Consider the following 22,646-nt stretch of genomic DNA (forward strand, 5'->3'; position numbering starts at 1 on the left):
CCAACCAGTGTTACCTTATGTATTAGCTGAAGATAATAATAATAATAATAATAATGGATTACATTTTTTAGATGATTGTTTTTCAAGGCACCAAAAGTGCTTCACAATGAAGTGAACCCATTAAAAAATGATAATAAAAAATAAAAAAATAATAAAAATTTACGGCTACAGCCTCTCCAACCACCGCCAAACATTCATTCGCATTCACCGGTGAGGGCAGCACTGGAGGTAGGGTGGCTAAAGTGTCTTGCCCAGGGACACATCGACAGTGACTGGATGGAGGGAGCCAGGATCAAACCGACTGGCAACACAAGTGAGTAATATGCCTTCAGTCAAGCATACTAGTGGTATATATCTGTGGTTACATGAGTGCTGTAAACACTGGGGAGCCGAGTTCACAAAAGAGAAACATGGATTCCAATACCGTGACATTCTGAAGCAGAGTATGATCCCCTCCCTCAGGAAGTTATGCCGCATGACAGTTTGCCAACATGACAGGAGCACAAACACACCTCTAAAAGGACAAGAGTCTTGCTAAGAAAGCTCAAGGTGAAGGTGATGAAGTGGTCAAGTATGTCTCCTGCAGACCTGGCATCCTCAAGTGGAATGGAGGAAAGTGGAAAAGTACAGTGATGTCATCGTGGAGGAGTGGAAGAGGATCCCATTTCTTCCATGCTCAAAAGGATTAAAACAAAAACAATGGTGTTCATGCTAAATATTGACAATTTGGAAATGTTCACTGTGAGATATTTAGACAGTAACGGCTGCGTATTGACTTATTTTCAAGCTGTACGCTGACTACTCAAAACTATAAAGACATTTCAATACTCGCGTTTAGTAAAATGATCTCTGCCTCCCTGAACATCTGCACTTTTCCATGCTTTGTCTTGGAGCTTCAGTCATCAGGAGTCCAAAAGTGTATTTACTTCATACACTCCATTGGAGATTATTTTATGGCTCACAGAGCAGCTCTGTGCTGAAGGAAGAATATGACTTTAAATTTCTCCCATTTTCCCCAACAACCCTTCAGAATCTATCACATCACCAGGGACAGGATATATTTGTTGGGACTTGGGTCATTGTCACAGCGGGACAATATTGTAATGTGCATGCTACGGGCCTTCTGTTGCTGTTGAATCCCACTGTTAGATTTCCAATTTACGATTGAGCAGTCAAAATGGCTGGCTGCATCAGCAGGAATTAGCAACATCCGTTTGTTCTTCTACCAATTTGTACCATTTTTTTACCACAGGAAATACGCGGTATAGAAATAATCCATTCTCAAGTCAAACTGTTGCCATTATAGGTAACATTGTACACAATACAATACACAACACAATACAATTATCCCTTGTTTATTGCAGTTAATTGCCCAACATACCCAACATAGTAGACCTAAAAAGAGTAAATAAGCCAATTTACTTGTGCTCGTGCATGTTGCTAGAAATGTGTTGCTTAGAGTAGCTGAGTGACGGGCCGACATCCGTTTGTTCTTCTACCAATTTGTAGAATTTGTACCATTTTTTTACCACAGGAAATACGCGGTATAGAAATAATCCATTCTCAAGTCAAACTGTTGCCATTATAGGTAACATTGTACACAATACAATACACAACACAATACAATTATCCCTCGTTTATTGCAGTTAATTGCCCAAAATACCCAACATAGTAGACCTAGAAAGAGTAAATAAGCCAATTTACTTGTGCTCGTGCATGTTGCTAGAAATGTGTTGCTTAGAGTAGCTGAGTGACGGGCCGACAGGAAGTGATGGTGGAGGTTTAGAGTTGAGTTTTAGCTTGCCGTGGGGAACAGCCGCAACCGAGTAGAGAGTTTTATTACAGATTATTGTGCCTGTTGGGAGATAACAACCTGCCATTAAGTCTGGTGTGAGTGTATTTCTCACTGAACATTACAGTAGCATTAGTGACACCTAGTAACTACTGTAGAATATTACATATCATTCACAGCGTATTTGAATGCATCTTCTGAATGCCTTGTATACTATGTCTTTGATTTAATTTTGCCATTTATACTAGAAAATGCTTAATTTATGCAAAAGATACATACAATTGACTTCACTATGCATATGATTTGACTAATAATAGGCACAGTCAAACACAAAACATAATTATTTATTCCTGAATATATATTTTAAAAACATGATAGAGTAAGGCCGCAAAATTTGAAACCGCAAAATAACGAGGGACGGTTATATAGTACGTTATGTTCTTACAATGACAAGTGAAAAACATGCACAGGATAATGTTTGTGCTTGGAAGGACAATTTCTTCTTCTTTAGTTCTTCCTGGTTTATTATTATAAACCAACAGTCAACAAATCAGGTTTTGTGGTTATCCTCATGGTTTTTGTCTTTTCCATAGCTGATACCTTTCTGGTGTGACAGCAGAAAAAACACAAAAAGCCAAAGAAAATGCAAACTAGGATGTTTAACTGCAGCCGCACGGTGAACAAGTGGTTAGCATGTTGGCCGCACAGTCTGGAGATCGTGGGTACAAATCACTAAATTATCCATAAGTGTGAATATGAGTGTGAATGCTTGTTTGTTTATATGTGCCCTACAATTGACCACCAGTCCAGGGTGTACCTCACCGCTCGCCTGAAGTCAGCTGATTCAGGCTTCAGCCTACGTCTTCCCCAAATGAGGACAAGCGGTAGAGAAAATGAATGGATGGATTCTCAATAGTACAACCTCATCAGAATTTAACTTTAGAGATTCCACTGTAAACAATGACAGCTCAGTTATTCATAGCAGGGCTTATGAATCATTTGTATTTATGCCAAATAAGTGACATTGATTGCAAAAGTTTGAACATTCAATCAAATGTAGAACATCTCATGTCCATGTTAATAGATTTCACCATATGACTTGGTTACACCGAATGTCACCTTTCTCACATCGGTTCACATTGGTTCTCGTCATCATTTGTTTCTCAACTTCATAAATGTCTTTCCTGATGTTTGCACGCCCCTTCGGGAAATAGATCTGAGTCTCCTGACATCCATCCAAGCTGCCCAGATAGATGTTTTCCAATCTCTCACAGTCTGCTGGGTAGCTATTGTCAATAACCTGGCTGCTTTAACACCCCTCACTGGACACTGCATATATCACCTTACATCACACACCAAGGTCGGACAAATATATATTTATATTTATTAGACAACAGTCCAGCCATCGCTACAACTGATAATTAATCTCTATAACTTAAAATTAATCAAAAACAGAGACATGCAACACACTCAGGTTCAATGACGGTACTACACATCAGTGTTTCATTTGTCACAAATTATTCATCTCAAGCGTAGTCAAGAGGCAAATTGCATTCTGAGTACTATAAATTTGTACATGTTGGTAGGTCTGCATTAAAATGAAAGCCTCTCATGCCCACTGAGAGGCTTTCATTTTAATGCAGACCTTGACAGTTACACCCTGCCCTGCTATTTGAGAAACACTGTTCTCCAACAAAAGGTGTCAGAAGTGGGATAATTCATGTATAAAAATATGTTTTCTCACTTTTAGATTTTTATGAAACACTTGGTAATGAAAACTGTGAAAATTCAATGATGACATGGAATAATGCCAAAGTGCCCTTTTGCTTATTGCAATACAGAACCAAAGTCAAATTCATCAAAAAGGTAAAATGGTCTTGTTACATTCAATTTTAGTTTCTGTCACATCATGCATGCTGATCATTCATTTGCAGATTTATGATATGTAGGAAAATGTGGTCAAGTTATGAAAGGCAGTATTAATCCCATCAAACGTTTATAACGGTTGCATAAACGTGTTTGTAAACGCATCAACTTGTTTCCATCAGTCTGCACCACACAAGCCAAATGGCACAAATTAATTGGATGGGAGAAAAACACAACAAGATCAGTCAATCAAACGTTTGGAGAGCAGAGTAATATCTAATTTCCTCCGAACATCACTCTGCAGAATAAGGAAATTGATATTGGGATTTAGTTAGAGCCGTAATTGCATTTTTGAGCCATTTTCCATGTGGTATTGGACATCTCCTTCCATATGATGCTAAGCCAACCGTAAAAACATGTTTCTTTATTTTGAGCTATCATCCTGCTGACTGCCTCTGTGTGCATGTGTGTGTGATTACATTTGCTATTGCCTGGATTGGGAGCATTATAAATCATTTTTGAGGTGTCATCAGATGGACAGTTATATAATGGACTGGAGATCGTTTACTCTGATCCCCGATGAGACATGAATAATTCTCTTAGGTTGCACGTGTAATTTGTTGGACTTCAAGAATAGGCAGCTAGTTCGGTATATAGATAAACACATACATAGTACACATACTAAACATAGAAGATCATGCATTCCTGTGCCTTTTACACAGAACCAAGGAAAATAAGATGCAGCTGCCGCACTCCATAAAGGACATTACTTTCAACACAATAGGGCAGAAAAAGTGAAAATACAAACTCCTGTCATACTCCGTCCTAAATCTGTTGGTGGAAAATTCGGGTTGACTGCCATCTATTTACAATTACTGTATATAGGAGACATCTTTTTTGTCTTGGATTAACCTAAATTATGTGATTTTTTTTTTTTACTGTTGGAAGTAGCAGGTGTTCCTGGAGTTCCGGGAATTTAGTAGGAAATCATACAATACATACTGCTTTGCGTCTTTCGCAAAACATCTGGAAAATATTTATTATATTCTTGTTCGCATGGCCGCATGGTGGTTAGCATGTTGGCCACACAGTCAGGAGAATCTCCGCATCTCCGCATCTCCGGGTACTCCGGCCATCTTTGGGTATAGTTTGCTATAGTTTGTTCTCCCCGTGCGTGTGTGGGTTTTCTCCGGGTACTTAGGTTTCCTCCCACATTCCAAAAACATGCTAGGTTAATTGGTGACTCCAAATTGTCCATAGGTATGAATGTGAGTGTGAATGGTTGTTTTGTCTATATGTGCCCTGTGATTGGCTGGCGACCAGTCCCTCCAATCCAAAGACAGCTGGGGTAGGCTCTAGCATAGCCCCGCGACCCTCGTGAGGATGGATGGATTCTTGTTCCCTCTACATACTTTCAAGAATATACGTACCATTTGAAAATGAAGGCATTATGTCTTTTTGTTCTTTTTAAAGAATGTACGTTTTCTCCTTGAATAGTATTTTTAGAATGATACTAAAAAAAAGCCAGGGGGCCACAATGGCCCCTGGGATGCACATTGGACACCACTGGCTTATGGTGTCAAGGCATATCCTTAAAGCTAAATAAAAAATTATAAAATCATGCACATTTCTTAAGAGAGAAGCTGTAGTTAGAAAAACATGATCTGCCTTTATAATCCCAATATTTGCAAAGAAAAACAAACAGATGTGGCTAATGCCTGACCTTGCAGCCATTATCAATCTTGCCTGCAGTCCATTTGCATTCAAACACGGCTCATCAATCTCACCTCAACACTGAAGAAAAAATATAAATATTCAAAAGCTAAGCGTGCCAACAAGCAGTCAAAATCTTTAAAATAAACTCAAAAAGTGTAATTTGAAATCCCAGTGAAATTGAAGACTTTAAAAGCAACGGCTGTGCAGCGTATGTGACGAGTCATTGGAGGTGCCATAAAGGGAACTAAAGGGGAAAATGTTGGTCTGAGAATTGCAGCTTCCATCTGGCTCCATGCCTGTCCAGTTTGCTATCCATCACAGCCAGCAGACATACCCTAACCCCCCAAGACCCACACCCCTCCCTAAATCTGTGTAATGCAAGCTTAACGGGGGGCCCTTACCTGTCTGGACGCAGCGCTGGTGTCTATCATCAGCTGGGTGGCAATGAGAACGGACATGGCGCCCCTGCTTGTCTTTCCCCTTTCACTGTGCTCAACACTTTAGCGTAGTTGCAGGAGGAGTCAGAGAAGCTACTTTCACCTACAGCAAGGGAGGGGATGACCTCAGGGCCCCAATTCAGGGCGCCTCCCCCCTCTTTCCTCACTAGGTGAATCAATCACAGCAAGACTGGGAACATACCTCCACAGGGGCGTGATATAGAACGTGGGGTGGAAGTGTAAGGGAGGGGTTCTCGTCTCACTTTGGATGCTTCAGACGCCAATTCTCTCTACTGTGTTGTGCACCTCCCTCACGCTCAAACTCTCTCAACAAGACTTTTCTCAGCCCGGACTGTTCAATATCTTAAGTAAATTAAAGACTTGGAGTAGAACACACACAGACGTTTACAGGCCAAAAGTGGATATATGAGCTTTGAACAGCCATTGATCTCGGACCCAATATTGCTCGCAAGGCATTTTGGTTTTGCAGTGTGTATGTAAGTCTTGGGCGCTTGTGCTGTGTGTGCACAAATGACCAAGAACTTGATCAATTTGTGAGTGAAATTTATACCGCCGTGATGCCAACGTCATAAAACACACACACACATTAAGATGGTAACAGTTTGACATGAACTTATCACATTGAGTGAAATAAAGTGGGAATCGGCAGCCCTGTTTACACAGAGATCACACCTCAGAGACACAAAAGAAGATGCAGCATTCTGTTGCCTTTTCTTTTTACCCATGAATGTGTGGCATCATAGCAAGGGGTGTAAAAAAGGATGGGGCGTTAACTGGAAACAAGCAAGATATTTGAAATCTCGTTATAAGTTAGTGTTAAGTGTAAATTTGAATCATTATTTCGGGTACAAGACAGCTTTCCGTGACCACATGGTCATTCATTAAAAAGGGACCTATTAGGCTCATATTCAGCACTTTGTATTGAGTTGTGGACTCCTATAAAGCAGCTATACAAGCAATAACCCACACAGAAAGCCTGCTAGATCTTCCAGAATCTGCACCTATTCCATCTGTATTTTTTAACGGTCTGTTTTAATTCATTCCACCCACGGCCCGCCAGTGGGCATGCACACTCCGCTGTGATTGGTCACAATTCCAAGCGGACTTCCAGATTAATGCCGAACCCCACTTTCAAATTTTGTCGGCATTGGAGTTGATAATTAATGAAAAAAAAACCTTTGGGGAGCTACTTGAAAAGTGGTTAGCAGCCACTGGTAGCTAATGAGCTACTGGTTAGAGCTACTGGTTTGAACTCAGAAAGTGGTAACATAGGCTTTCTATAACATCGGTAGAAGAAATGTGGTCATTGCACATTTTTTTGCGGGACCATATGTGTTTAAAAAAACTCGGGTAGACCCCTGACAGTGGTGGAAAAAGGCTATTAGCAACTCCAGACATCAGTGAGCTTGTGATTTGCACCCCTCTTCCTGTATGCACATTCTATAATGCTACTCAGACAACCACTTACTTACAAAAGAAACACGGTTTGGACGCTGATAAAATGGTTACAAATGGTAACCATTTGGTTACTTACTTACAAGCACCAAACAGTCTCATATTTTTCTCTTCATTTGGAATCTGCAATTCCAAACACGTCTGCCTGATGTTTGCCACTTTAAAAAAGTTAGGTTTGGGTTTACCTCAAATATTTGCTGAAAGACATTGTTCTGTGCTACCACAGTGAAATCTTTGACAAAACAGAGACACACAGCTTATACCCAGGCATGCCCATATAAGGAAGCCTGGCTGACTGTGAAAACATCTCTGAAACCGAGCGTTCATAGCCATCCCAAACGTTTTTCAGGACTCACTTCCAAATGTGCAAACCTCATTCTGAAACATTCTGAAACTTGGGCATCAATTAACATGAGAATAACGATCAGTTTCCTTTGTAGTCAATGAGTAGTCGTCACTAATGTAAACATGTAAAATTGTTCCTGGCTACATCATGGCTAGCCCTCCATAAATAATCATATTAATAATTATATTTAAATGATACTGAGCGAGTGTGATTCAAGAACCTATTCCATTCCTCCACCTGTAGACGCTGTAGTTCATCCTTAATGGCTTCTGGGCTTGAGCTCATATTTTCCACGTTGATTTGTGTAAAGCCCTACCACGACAGCTGTACTTTTAAAATATACGCCTTGCCGATAAAACAAGACTATTAAAGTTGCTGTAAAATTTAAGAGCAACTGTCTTTATTGCATATAAGCGGTGCTTGTCAAGGCATGTCATCGTATATCATGGATAAAGAGGTGACAAAGTTCATATTTGTATGTGCAACACTGGAGATGAGGTTCTAGCACAAAGAGTAATGGCTTTTAGCGACTGAAGGCTTGAATAATAAAGCCATTTGCGCTAAACGAGATGTGGCGCTTGTAGCTGCAGTCTGCTGTTAACAAGCTGATTTTGTGCTGTGACATTTCCCCACGGGACTTTAAACAAACCTCGGAATGCTGGACTCCCGCATACATTTTTGTCACAATTTACCACTGTGACATACTGTGTACTTCCATGATGATGAGCTTTGTTCACCGATAGTGAATGTATTTTGTGCAAAAAGGTCACTGTGGCCATGTAGCACATGCAAAGCAGATGTCGTGGTGTTTTATCACACTGATGGGAAATTAATGATGCACAATGAGGCTTGAATTGCGCTACTTATTTACTTTCCTGTACAACACCGCTCTGCTCCTTCATGTTTTAATTTCCTCCATTTGTCAATTGCTGCTGATTGTGCAGAATGTGAGTAAATGTTTGCTTTGTAGACTGATATCGAGATAATAATCTATATTATCATCAAAATAGACTCATTGCAGATATTGTTTTGTATCAAAGCTTAAAGTGGAACTGCACTTCTTTCAATTTTGCCCATCATTCACAATCCTTATGTGAAGCATGAACTTTGCAGCACCCTGGACAGTTTGAAAGAAAGCCACACAACAGACTTCTGCAGCTTAAGTGTCCAAAGCAAGTCCTTTCTGGCTATCAGATTGTATACAATGTTAGTCAAAAGGAATGATGTAATAAGTTAGTAAGGGAAAAAAATTGAAAATTCCAGCCAAGTCACAATTATTATACTCACAATCAAGCTTCATGTCCTGTTACACAAGTGTTCAATGTGGCCACCACCCGCAGCACAGGAAACATCAATGCGATTCACGCATATCACCATATTACGATCTATTGAGCTGGTCCCTGTTATGACAGGTATTCAATGTTTAAGGTCATTGAGGTTAGTGGGTATATACATACATATATATATATATATATATATATATATATATATATATATATATTAAAAATCATGTTTACACTCCAGCACTACCCACCCACTAACAATCAACAATCAATGACCTTAAACACACACACATATGTGTGTGTGTATATATATATATATATATATATATATATATATATACACACACACACACACATATATACATATATATACACATATACATACATATATACGTATATATATTTAAAATACAGTGCAGCTTTAAGCCATGCCCATTAAACCACACCCAGGTTTGGTTTATGCCCCGCCCACTCCAAGCACAGATTGTTTTGAAACAAGCAATGGAATGAGCAAAAAAATAAAATTAAATTAATGGCGATGCTTATTTTTGTCCTTTAAAATGAAAGCAAATCATTGAGCATTATTGAGCAGATACACCTCAAGAGTAAAATACATAAATAAATCTATACAATACAGTTACAGAGGTATGAATAGGAGTGCGAATGATTATTCATCTCTACATGTCCTGGGGTTGACATAACATGGGATAGCCTTCAGCCCACCTGTGACCCTGAACAGCAAACTCTTTACAAAAAGGCTTGTACAGACGTGTGTACAACTTTCTGGGCCCCACTCCGACCCGAATGCTGTTTAAAACCTTTGCGTGTCCTTCTTGCAGCTGTGAACTTGCCATTCGGACCACACTGCACATCCTGGGCTAAATGGCACGAGCAGTCTCCACCAGCACATCTCCCTGAGGAGGCCAAAGTTCCACTGTTGCACTTGTGATGCACCTCAGACATCTAACAGGCTCCTATTTGAGCTCGAGATGGCTCACCAAAGCATGCATGAGGAACCAAGACACTGTTTGTCATAATAATAAGAATAAGCAGGGAGTGCCAGAATAAATGCAGTAATGACATATGATGTGTCTTTATCTTTAATATCCACAGGCAGTAATGTGTCACAGGTGGCAGCGATGTTCGAAGCCCCCATCCCAGGAGGGAACTCGGCTACGGCGCCTGCATCCCCAATGAGGAGCTTGAGGTGCTCGGGGGTGGCCAGCAGACACAAGAAACATGCTTCTCATCTACAGCAAAGCCTCCTTGGAGAGCCCGGCCCTCAGCGTGGCAGTTAGCAGTGACAAATGACTGCTATTGAATGGCGATGTGGTCCCTCGCTAGTGGGCACACCTCGCTTTGTCTCTATATCGCTGCAAATTTCATTTCATTGAACAATGTGCTATTGTGGGCAACTGTATTATCACTCTAAGTATAGGCGTTGGAAAAAATAAACAGATGCTATCAACGTGAGATCGTATTGTGTGTGTGTGTGTGTGTGCCCATCAGGAAATTGAAAGCCATTTTGCAAACGCTAATGACGGCGGCGAGCAGCAATACAAACATTTGAGGCAGGCGTGATTCAATGGGTCGATGGTGAAAAACACATGGCTAGCCAGATGAATACAGAAAGCATTTGAAAGACTTTTCTTCCATTTCTCCCCTCGCCGCATACAAATTGTGTCAGTGAAAGTTCTTCTGTTCAGTTCTACTTCACCTTAATATTCAACCCCTGACACACACTTCCAAGCAGGCCAAACACAGGTTATGTGTATGATCACATCGCACGCGGGTTACTGCCTAAAACTCCCCAAAATTATGCAATGCAGGGTTGTTAACATTTGGTGTCTGTTGTAACGAGCGTGTGAACCGAGTGAGCGTTTTGGGTGGGAGGTTAGGGCCAAAGTGGCAGATTACCCTGGAGCTCTAGGTTAATCGATTATTTGACATCCATTTTGTGCACACATTTTCATTGAAAGTGAATGTATTAACAGCAAAACATTTCACAATAATAATAGTTAGGTCTGTGTTTGACTAGGGCGTTTCATCGTCGAATCTGATTTTGTCCAGATTCGACTGACATTTAAATGATTTGTTCATGCATTGCTCATGATTGTCCATGCATCACAGGAAATATTTCAGGTCCTGAAGCAACAAAACAGCCCCAGACCATTACACTACCACCACCATATTTTACTGTTGGTATGATGTTCTTTTTTTGAAATGCGGCGCTACTTTTGCGACATGCTCCTTCCAAAAAGTTATTTTTTTTTAAAGTAAAGAGTATTTTCCCAAAGGTCTTGGGGATCACCAAAACATTTTCTGGCAAAATTGAGACAAACCATAATGTTCAGTGGTTTTCATCTTGGAATTCTGCCATACAAACCATTTTTCCCAGTGTCTTTCTCATAGTGGAGTCGTTAACACTAACCTTAACTGAGGCCACCAGTTCTTTGTTGTGGATGTTGTTGTGGGGTCTTTTGTGACCTCTTGGATGAGTTGTCGCTGCACTCTTGGGGTCATTTTGTTTACCAACTTGGGAAGGTTCACTACTGTTGCATTTTGTCACCATTTTTGGATAATTGGTGTCACTGTGGTTCGCTGTAGTCACAAAGGTTTACAAATGGCTTTATTGCCTCTTCCAGACAGATAGATCCAGCTAGATCTCACTTAATTTATGTTTTATTTATGGAAGAAACAGTTTGTGTTCACTTGTATTTGTCATTGACTAATATTGACATTTGGTTGATCATCTGAAACATTCAAGTGTGACAAACATGCAAAAATAAGAAATCAGGACACTTTTTCCACACCACTATATACAGTATTGCCTGTATTGTGAATCAAAATTTCTATCAGTAAATTAAATGGCCTAGAATAACATTTGATTTCCAGATGCATTTACCTCGGTGGTGGTTCTGCTGATGTGCCTGAGTAGTGTAATAGCACAGAATATCAGTAAATGCATACACCCACAGCCTGGTTTCTACCAAGTGCACATTTAGATGATAGGAGGGATGTATCCACTGGCGTAACATTCAATATGAACAACATTTTTCCACAGCAACACATCAAGAAAGGTGCCATCACAGCAGAGGCAGCAGCAGCTTATAAATGCAACAAATCCTGTAAAACAGCGAACAGCCTTGCACACTTTCAGGCTCTCAAATGACAATATTTTTGTCCCCAGAGAAGGACGAGAGGCTGTGATAACCACAGCTCCAATTTTGTATTCGATTACTTAAAACTCAGTAATCCAGGTATGGTAAAAGAAACATTGCCGAATTAAGGACAAGTAGCAGAGGAACAGTTTACAGTTGACTAATCACTTTGTTTTTTAAGCCTCCAGCAGGGGGCAAACTAACACAATGCATGAGTGCATCTAAACAGGAATCCAATAAAAAGGTCCAAGTGTCACATCAAACATCTGACAAGTATGTACAGTAAGGACATGGTTGTGCTAATGTATAATAGTTACAAGTGGGATGCCTAAAAATTCCAAAACAACAACTATCCTACATTTTATACAGACCTCCAGGCTGACGGGCCCTCTGGAGGCAAGACAGACTTGTGATGATTTAACATTCACCATTTCTTAGTGCCACAAAGAAAAATGATTCACGCGCCAACATCATTTTTTCCCCTCCCTTTATTGAACCCAAGAATTGACGTGTCGGTCTATGTAATTCAAGTTAACTGTAGATCTTTCAAGTTAGTTCTTCTTAGAAATGGCATTGAGGGAGTGTTATTGCTGGGGCATGACTACATGAAAAGGATGAATAAATAGCAGATATTTTTACATGGGTGAGAAAGACATCCATTCAGTTAAACACTAAGGAGGTAGTGCGCAATGTTGGTGTGTGGAACTGAACTGCCAACATACGCCGTGAAAAATAATCTTACAGGGGTTGTACTTAAATAAGCTTATTTTAATATGGTATTTGAAGAATAAACACTCGACGGAGTATGGAGAGCTTGCAAGGTTTACAGTGTGATCATCAGTCAAACGACAGATAACAAAGCCGAAGCACTGAACACTTGCCCATATGTGCATGACAGTCAGGCTAAGCTAATGACCTGAAAAATAAAATAATTCATCAGACGAGATGACCAGCCTTTCTCAGCAGCGGGAAATGCTGAGACACGTTTCACCGAGTGCTCTCTCACTTCCCTGGAAGTCCTGTTAGAGCATCCTGTTTATGACTTTGTAAACACGTTAACACTATTAACACCCTGTGGAGATGAAATAATGTTTATTTTCATTCAATTTAATTGAATTTTTTAATTTTTAGATTGCAAAATTTCCATCTTTTTATTGTCTGATGTTGTATCTGCTCTTGTCCTGTTTTTTTCTGTGTGGTACTTTTTGTGTCTTTTAAATTGCTCCTTGGGGACAAAGAAAGTGTTCGAAATAAAATTAAATCACACTCATATAGTCACACTCTTATGCGTAGGTATAAAAGAGAGGCAGCCAATTTTGCAAATTTAAGAAAGGGTTTGACCGGAGTATGGAAAAAAAAACCTTACCACTTCCACACAGAAGGGGAGGAGAACTTTTGTCATTCGCACCTTCAAAAAACTCAAAACAACCTGACTGCTGCCCCCCCGCACTTTTAGCCTTGTTTTAGCTCTGAATTAATGTATGGATATTGTATTTTAATGCATCGTTTACTCTGTTTTTACTCAACTCTATTTTTATTTCTTTTTTTCTCTACTGTAAAGCGTCTTTGAGTACTCTGAAAAGCGCTATACAAATAAAATGTATTATTATTATTATTATTATTATTATGTCAGACATGCCATGACTCCATGCAGTGTACCACTTGGGTTATTTCACAAATGGCCCCTGTGCCACATTTTGGACACCACTGGCATAATGTATCAAAAAAGACTAACATCCAGTCATATTCCTCCAATGCCATCCCAAAGCACTGCTCGAAACCCCTCCAGAAGCGAATATTTGCTTCTGTCTGAGGATTGCTATGATATGCTGTAATGTATTAACCCTAAAGTCCTCGATGTTATTAAAACTATTCATATGAAACAGTAATCCGCAAAACCAGCTGCTATAGTGAAATCAATGTAAGTGTCCTAAACACATGGACACTGTCTGCTTTCATACATAAAGGCATGAGCAGCGATGCTCATGAATGTATCCTTGCACGTCAGTGAACATTGAAGAAGAACATGAATATCATTACCTTGTCCCCTGTGGTGGAAGCCCTACGGTAGTTCCCCGCACCTGCCGATGAGTTCATGTTGCCGTCTAGTCCGCAACAGAAGAACTGAAGCCAACTTCTCACCAACCTTCACTGTCTGAAACGCACAGTACGCATGCACTAACCTTTACAAACATCAATATGCGCGTTTTCCGATGCACGCAGCTATTGCGGCAATGGGATTACATGAAATGAAACTCACACGTGCCACTTGCTGCCTTGGAGAAATGGTTAAAAAATAAATAAAAGCCTTGCTGCAACCTCTTTTTTTTGCATAACCGGCTTCCTGCTCGAAGTTTCATCAAAATAAATGACAACCAGTCAGAATTGTGCTTCGGAGCTTTCAAGTTTTAAATAATGAGTATATATCTTATCCACACCAGTGGTGGTTTTGTGTTAGCACCAGAAATAGAATATGCTAAATTGCTAAACGAGCGGAGCTTTATCAGCAAATTGCACGTGAGCGCGTGCTCCCACGAGTCAGAAGGAACCACAGTAATCATCGCGCTACTGAGTTTGAATTCTTTAGCATATTGGTGGTGAGCTTTTCTCAAACTTTACGTTGATTAAACCGTGTAACGTTATTATTCATGCCCGTGGACGTAACGAGCAGGGGGTTGAATTGCACGGACTGTAAATGTCACGATTGGGTTTCACCCCCTCGTGACAGCTCTTAGTTTTCCTCTTTTCCTCGGTTCCTAGTTCATGCCCTTATTTTGTATTAACTTCCTGTGTGGCGCTGTTCTGTTTTCAGTTGCGTTCCATTATCTGCCGCACCTGTTTCCCATTATTTGTGTTGCCTATTTAGTTCAGGTCAAATCAAAATCAAATCAACTTTATTTGTACAGCACTTTTCCTGCAAAGACATGCAACACAAAGTGCTTTACAGAATTAAAACAATTTCCACAATTAAAAGGAAAAAACAAAGAAACAAAAGAAAGCCCCTCCTTCCCACCCTCCATACTAGACCCACACACACACACACACGCACGCACAATCACACACAGTAGGGAGACATGGCATGGCACTGAGGAACAAGGAAACGCCACCTTTGGGGCCGTCCACACTGGGAGGAGCTGCAGGCCCTGCCATCGGAGGACTAGCACCCGAGCCCCCCGACTCCGACAGACAGGCGGACCCCCACATTAAAGGGAGGAACCCCCAGCCGGCCGAGTCGAAGGGACTCAAGGATGGCACCCCCTCAGCAGACCCGACACAGCCCCCAGTGTGGAGGACCCCCCTGAGGAAACACTGGAGTTAAAAGCTGAAGCTGAAGAAAGCTGAAGCGCGCTCTTTGTTGGGTCATTGTCGTTTTTTTCTGTTGGACATGCTAGTGCGTCGTTCTGCTGCATAGCAACAATAAATACATTTTTACCTGCAATTTGGTCCTCATCTCTGCATCCTGGGGTCGAACCGTAAAGCTCTCAAGCCGGAACTCGACAGTAAATATGTGGACTTAGTGGAGCCACAGGTCGCAAAGAAATCAAGCACAGCAGATGCTAACAGTGAGCAGGGAGTATTTTGTGTAACTGCTGCTTCTGGTTAGAGAAAAGGAGGAGAGGCAGTCGTTTCTTCGTTTCTTCTGCTTTCTGTGTATTTCATGTACGTATACACAGAGGCGTAGTGAGCCAGCAGGCAAACCAGGCATTTGCCTGGGGCCCCGGCCTATAGGGGGGCCCCCGCTAGGGAGGCCTGAGAGACCATGTACATACATGTACTGCACAGAAACGACAACAATAGGCATTTACTATGCAATTATGTAACAACGACGTAGCAAACCCCCTTGAACAAGTATGTTGATGATAACATGTAATCATTTGTAATATCTTGCCGTATTTTGATGATTTAAAACATCACAACACTTACAATGTCTGCTCTCATTGGGATGGCTGTGTCTTCCAGCACAAGACATGTGCTCCAGTTCTTGTTGAGTCTTTGTAGCAAAATTGAGAGCTATAGGTATCCACGCTTCCATCTGCGAGTGATGCTGAGGCATCGTCTTAATCTGTCAGATAAATATAGTTTTTCATGTTGGCTGCTACAATAACAATATCACTGTACCTTGGTTAACATAGTCCGTTATGTAAATGGAACATTGTTGGCAATTTTTTAAAGAGTTTTTCGTGAGGGCTTTAGCGTCAAAATACATATTTCCCATGACGTCCATTGTTAGCTAGCACCTATTAACTAGTTTTCTCACACTAGAATGCACTGAAAAGGGAAATAAATATATGTTTATCTTTCACATAAGGATTGGGAATGATGGGCAAAAAGTGCAGTTCCCTTTAAAATTGCCAGGGGCCCTCAAAGGTCTCATAGAAACTGTTTTTATTTGACTTATAGTACATATTGCTGTTTCAGTCTTTATTCACATGCTTAAAACTACATCAAAATGCATAATATATCATTTTGACCGTGCCCATTTTCCTTCTCATGCAATGGACTACTACTAAACAAACTTGTTGGCACGGTTAGGAAAAAAAAGCAAAGTTACCCAAGTGAATCAGAGAAGAGGAGAAGCTGAGAGGAAAACAACATTTTTTTTTCAAATCCAAACTACCGAAGGCGTCAACCTTTTTCACAGTCATAACAGCCAGACACTCTTGACAACAACACCCCTGAGAGTGAAGTAGTTCCAAAGATGACGCTGAGAGTGACACTTCTCAACTCAAAGATGTGAGTATTGAAGCGGTACGTATTCCTTGCATATTTATTTATGTTTTTTTTTTTCAATTACAATAAATGTGTAATGTGATGATAAAGACCAATGCGACGCGGGACAGTTAGCATCTGTGTTTGTAAACATTGTGGAATACATACACAAAGATTGACAATGTATGACTCTTTTAAAGAGACGGCAGCAACTAGGGGAACTACTTTCTTCCACAACAAAAAACAACCATAAGTTGGCTCATGGGACGCACCACGCTGGTGATGGCGATGTCATAAAATTCATGTAGAAAAATCAAAATTTTCCATAAATTTGTGCGCTGCTTTAAGGGTGGCCACATTTTGACCCATTTACATTACGTCCATATAAGAAAATTGTTGTTTTATCATCAAAACAGAGTGTTACTGTGTTTGTAAAGGCATAATTCTGCATTCTATTGCCGGTAATGATTCTGTTCATAAAGGAGGCTGCTGTATGCAATATTGTTTTTTACGTTTTTTAGAGAAAGAACACAATATTTAGGTTTGATGCCTTCCTTTTGGACTTTGTTGGCAAAACATGACAATACAGCACAATTCACACTCCACCCACTCAATGCAGATGAAACAGCAAAACTATAGTACGGTTTCAGAAAAAGTCCACACTGGCATCCAAACAGTTCTTTACATTTGGCTACCGATGTACTGCTTGCTGTTTTTTTAGTGTGTTTGTGCATTCCAGGTTCCAAAACAATGCACGAGGGAAAATGAAAATACAAAAATGTGTGCATGACCCAAGAGTAAGCATTCTGAAAGCACTCTCGCTTTCCATTCGCCACCATCAGTACCATGGACAGCAGCCAAGCTCCATGCTGGTGTCCATTGAAGAGCAAGCAATGGGCTCTCAAGCCACGTGAGTCCAATTAGGCTTGTTATATTATGGTAGCAACTATTTCAGAGCACAGAAGTAAGTTATACTGTGAACCTGTACAGAGGAGGACAGCCAGATGAGACTCTGAGGGGGATGATAGAGAAATGGCTCTTGAGGGTGTTTTATAATGCTCATCTACCCTTGGTGTTCAGTCTGTATGCTTTCAGCTAAGTGTGAGACTATAACACTTTCACGACATCAAAATACCTCCCATTTATGAAGAAAACAGGCTGAGCACATCAAATGTATCAATGTTACAAAGTTATCAATATACTGTATATTATATGATAGCGAGCAGTAAATGCCAGGCCACAACACAGATTTTCTTTCAGTCCCTGTGGTCTAAGCATGCTGTCGATGATGCTGAATCAGCATGCAGCCCACATATAGCATGGGGGGGGTGATACTTTTCTATTTGTCAATGACATATTTAAAAATAATGTGAAGTCATTGGAGGACACATTTCATGCTATACCAATTTTGGGGGTGAGGCGCTAGACCGAAAGCAATATTATTAGATTTGCATAGGCCTTATTCATTCCACTGACATCAAATGCAACAAAATAGGTTAATAATTGCTGAAAATCCAATTTGTCACATGGATTTGCATTACAATAGAACATTGGTAGATAAAATCCTCTCCTAAACATGTCAGACTGACTTGTTTGGATTTCATTAAGTTATGATGTGCTAGACCCTACTGTTCCACTCCAGTCCTGTAGGTGTCAGTAATGTGTATTACAGAATAGGTGCCAAAAGCCTTCAATGTGCTGAATCTGGGCTGTCACTGCTGTCACTACCTGACTCAACTGCAACTGGACTGCAACTTCTGTATCCCCTCTACAAAGTTTCATGGAAATTGCTTATTCAGGTTTTGCATAATCAGCTATAAGACAATCAAAACATAATTTACCTCGCATGATTTCTGCAGGACTATGGTTGAAGAGAACAAAATTTTTGGAGAATATCATGCCTCCATGTGGTTGTTGATAATGACCTGCATGACAAAAGGGAAGAGCGCAATCATCTTTAAAAAGCTCTTCTCTTAAATATGGGTCCAACTGAAGGACAGGACAAGATGCAGGAAAAAAAACAACTCAATATGGACGCTGACCTTAACATTCTTTCCCACTCCTCAGTATAACTTTGCCTGGCATTACTTCACACAGCTGCTTGCAGGAACAGGGACCCACGCAATGGCTCACTCACATCCATTTGCACTGTCTTGATTTGGTGGGAGACATTTTAGAGTGCCAGCCACTTTCCCAAAAAACGGCAAGCAGAATGATGATGAAGCCAGATGTGAGAGCTTCATTTCAGCAAGTATGCACCATCTATAGTGCAATATGCCACATTTACAGAATGAGACAAAGAACCTTGACGCATGTGTGCAGTCCATGTGAGTTGCATTCAGGACGGACCTTTGAAAGAGTATGACTTCAATTACCATACAAGCATTTTAGCACGTTTTGTTTGATTGAACTATAGAACCTCCACCAATGTTGAACTACCCTAAACATGTCACCTTGACTGACAAATCATGACGTGATTAATTTTCATGATTAATCCATGCATTCAAAGCCTACCCTTACAAAAAACAAATACATTTTTCCATAAGAAATCGTGTAAGTCCAATGATTCCCAACAATATGAACAAAAAACAACACACTCAACATAAATATAAACGCAGCACTTTGGTTTTTGCTCCAATTTTTCATGAGACAGAATTAAAGATCATTAAAATTCATTCCAGATCAACAATATTACCATTTCTCTTTAACATTGCTTAAAAACCCACCTCTTTAAATCTGTTTTTAATATCTTTAACTTTTTATATCTGACTGCTGTGCCCCGCCCCGCTTTTTCTCATGTTTTAACTGTGTATTAACAAATGAATGTTGTATTTTTGTGTGTCTTCTACTCTGTTTACTTGCTTTTATTCAACTCCATTCAACTCCATCCTCAGTGGCACTGTCTCGAGACCAAACAACATGACTGGTCTCACCACAGTTTTGTATACCTTTCCTGGGTAGTTTTGTTTAAGGAGGAAATGACTTAAGTCTTTGAGATGCAGTCTGTGAACCTCGAGTTTAGTGGATTTGCAAAGATGCTCCATTTTGTGACAGGTTCTTTTTAGATTGAGAATGTTCATATTAATCCGGAGACAGGACAGTTTCCGAAAGACATTCCTACATTTTAAAAGTGTTACTTGATCTATAATCAATGTACAATGTGAATCAAAAGAATACATAAAACCATCTATCCATTCATTCATTCATTAAAAGCACAGGGATCAAATATGGCACAAATCTCTATAACTGTTGAGTGAGGACAAGCGGCATAGAAAGTGAATGGATGGAAATGACAAATTAATAGTTTTCTGTGAAGAGACCATTATTTCTGCATTTTTGAGTTCCAACAATGTTTTAAATTTATATTTAGCTTAAATGTTGCTTGTTGTTGCTCAATGTAAAGTGGAGCGTGTCCATACTCGGCTTCACTTGCCGAGAGTAACGGGTTAGTAAACACAAAGAAAGATGGATTTTCTCTCTGAGGTGGGACTGACAACAACCAGATGTGACGTCAAGTTTTACATGCAGTTCAAATACAAATAAATGACACATTAAGTGGATAAATGAACATTTAACATCACTTTTACCTTTATTGAAGGCGCCTTTTGGCAAAATATCAATGAGCAACGAGGTAGGAGAGGAAGAGAGATCCACCACTTTTGTGTTTTACTGCAACTTCTTTCTAGAATTCAATCGTGTTTCTCGCCTTCTTTATCAAAGTGTTGACACGTGCAACATTTTGGGGCCCTTTGGTGGGTTATTTTGCAGGCTTGGTCAATAAAAAATGGGGAGACATGGTGGTGTAACTGTGTTACTCAACTGGTGATGATGTTATAAGGGGCAAATCCTCTGGGGGAGAATGACTTCTGGATGGGAGATGACAGCAGGCTGACAGGCAAGTTTTGTAATAAAGACATGTTACAAACACAGTTGGGCTCATATTCTTCTTTCTCTTTGGGCTTATGGGTCCCCACAGCAAATCAATCTCCTCCATCCAACCCTGTCTTCTGCATCTGTCTCTCTAACACCAACTACCCTCATGTCCTCCTTCACTACATCCATAAACCTCCTCTTTGGTCTTCCTCTACGCCTCCTACCTGGCAGCATCCTTCTACCAATATATTCACTATCTCTCCTCTGGACATGTCCCAACAATCTCAGTCTGGCCTCTCTGACTTTATCTCCAAGGCCTCTAACATGTAATGTCCCTCCTTCCTGATCCTATCCATCCTGGCCACTCCCAATGAGAACCTCAGCATCCTCATCTCTGCTACTGGAGGTAGCAGATGAGTGCAAATTATCAGCAAGATGTATAGTGGCTTTTTTTCTTCAACACGTCTTCCGCAAAGTTTAATACAAATTAGACAATAATGTTTTCCTGTAATGCTACTAAATCAACAGTTGTGTTGGTTGTTAGTAGTAATTTGTTATTTAGAGAATAACACTTTGTTTACATGATACTGTCTTTCTCTTTCTCAGTAATTCTCCTCCAGTAGCTAATCCTACACAGTTTAAAAATTACACTCACATGCACCGCATCAGTTTTCAAGGTCGTCCTCATGTTGTGGTCAAGAACGTTACGTAGACTTCTTCTTATATTGTCTTTCAGCCATGTAAGCCCTTTAAGACGACACTGAAATCGATACTGCGACAATAACAACTCATACAGGAACAAATGTCGGTGCTGCTATTAATAACACTTGAAAAAAGCTAAAAGATGCCCTGCAACATACATTGTGGTCATCTCTCACCACACATGTCTATTTGTTTGTTTGTATTCAGACTATGAGCTTCCGGAGGTACCATTGTGTACCATTAAAATGAGCACCACAGTTGGTCCAAAGCAATAGCCAATAATGCAGACATGCAACTATGCCATTGGGTTACATTAGAGGCAGTGCAGAATGGTCATTTGTGGATGTTGATAATGTGTGTTTTTTTAACCTCCAAGCTCTCATAGGTACCCTCTGCGGTGTCTGACACTAGGAAAATCTTCCAAAAAATATATTCTACAGAATTATTCACAAAGCAGGGACAAAAATATTGACTTTATTTTCCTTTGCACCAAAGAGCTTAATGAGTGATTGACATTAATTTGAGGAACATATTGCACAGTTGAATTGCTCCATCTGCCAGCCTAAGTGGCATTTAAGGTAATTTTTTGCCATAGCAACTATAGCAACTGTCAACCCATTTAACCATAAGTGCTAAAACAAGAAGAAACAACCTCCACCTTCATGCATCGACTTCCGTTATGTGCTTCACATCGGTGGATAGTGGGGGGGGGGGGTTCAACAGCAGCTCATGATGACAGAAATACCCTTCACACACATGCGCAGGTCTGCATATCCAAGCTGAAAAAAGTAATTATTCATCATCAGCCTTTTGTCTCTGTGTGCTTTGTTATTTTGACAAAGACGCTAGAACTATTCATCATGCTAAATGGAGGGAGACGCGGCGTATTTTCAGTGTACTTTCCTCAACGCGCTCAGCTGCCCCAGACTGTGCTGCTGGATTCTACTTGGCTTGGAGACAGCAGAGTGATTTATGGCACATGATTTATGATGATTTCTTTAAGTTTGGAAAACAATCCCGTCTTCCTTGGATGAACTATGCCACATAAACTTCTATGGAACTAACTTTGTGGAAATGGATCATAATCTACAAGTATCACAGTTCTAGTATGCACAATCTAATGTGAAGTTCTGAGGTTTTTAATTATTAAAGGTCTTTACAAGTTGACTTTTGAAGTTTCGTGTTTTCATGACATCTTGAAGGAAAAACCTACTTCCTACAAGGGCGTTCCTTCTCCTCACAACTTTTGAGGATTTCATTCATTTCATTCACCATATAAGTATA

General features: G+C 40.2%; 1 protein-coding gene across 3 annotated transcripts in view; it reads right to left on the bottom strand.

The window, feature by feature from the left end:
- LOC131125180 (A-type potassium channel modulatory protein DPP6-like) overlaps positions 1–14,854 on the bottom strand; it is a 73,719-nt gene extending 58,865 nt beyond the window's left edge. Inside the window, exons 1-2 of one of the 3 annotated variants that reach the window (XM_058066457.2) lie at positions 14,730–14,854; positions 14,118–14,232 (exon numbers count right to left, since the gene is read on the bottom strand). In XM_058066457.2, the coding sequence (XP_057922440.2) occupies positions 14,118–14,174 (57 nt within the window). In that variant the 5' untranslated portion in view covers positions 14,175–14,232; positions 14,730–14,854. Of the gene's footprint in view, positions 1–14,117; positions 14,233–14,337; positions 14,683–14,729 lie in introns of those variants that run through there. The other 2 variants (XM_058066456.2, XM_058066455.2) reach the window with 2 other exon arrangements.
- Between the last annotated feature and the right edge of the window lie 7,792 nt (positions 14,855–22,646).

Source organism: Doryrhamphus excisus, linkage group LG6, assembly GCF_037039965.1.
Source record: "Doryrhamphus excisus strain RoL-2023G ecotype Guam linkage group LG6, RoL_Dexc_Guam_v1.1, whole genome shotgun sequence".
Lineage (NCBI taxonomy): Eukaryota > Metazoa > Chordata > Actinopteri > Syngnathiformes > Syngnathidae > Doryrhamphus > Doryrhamphus excisus.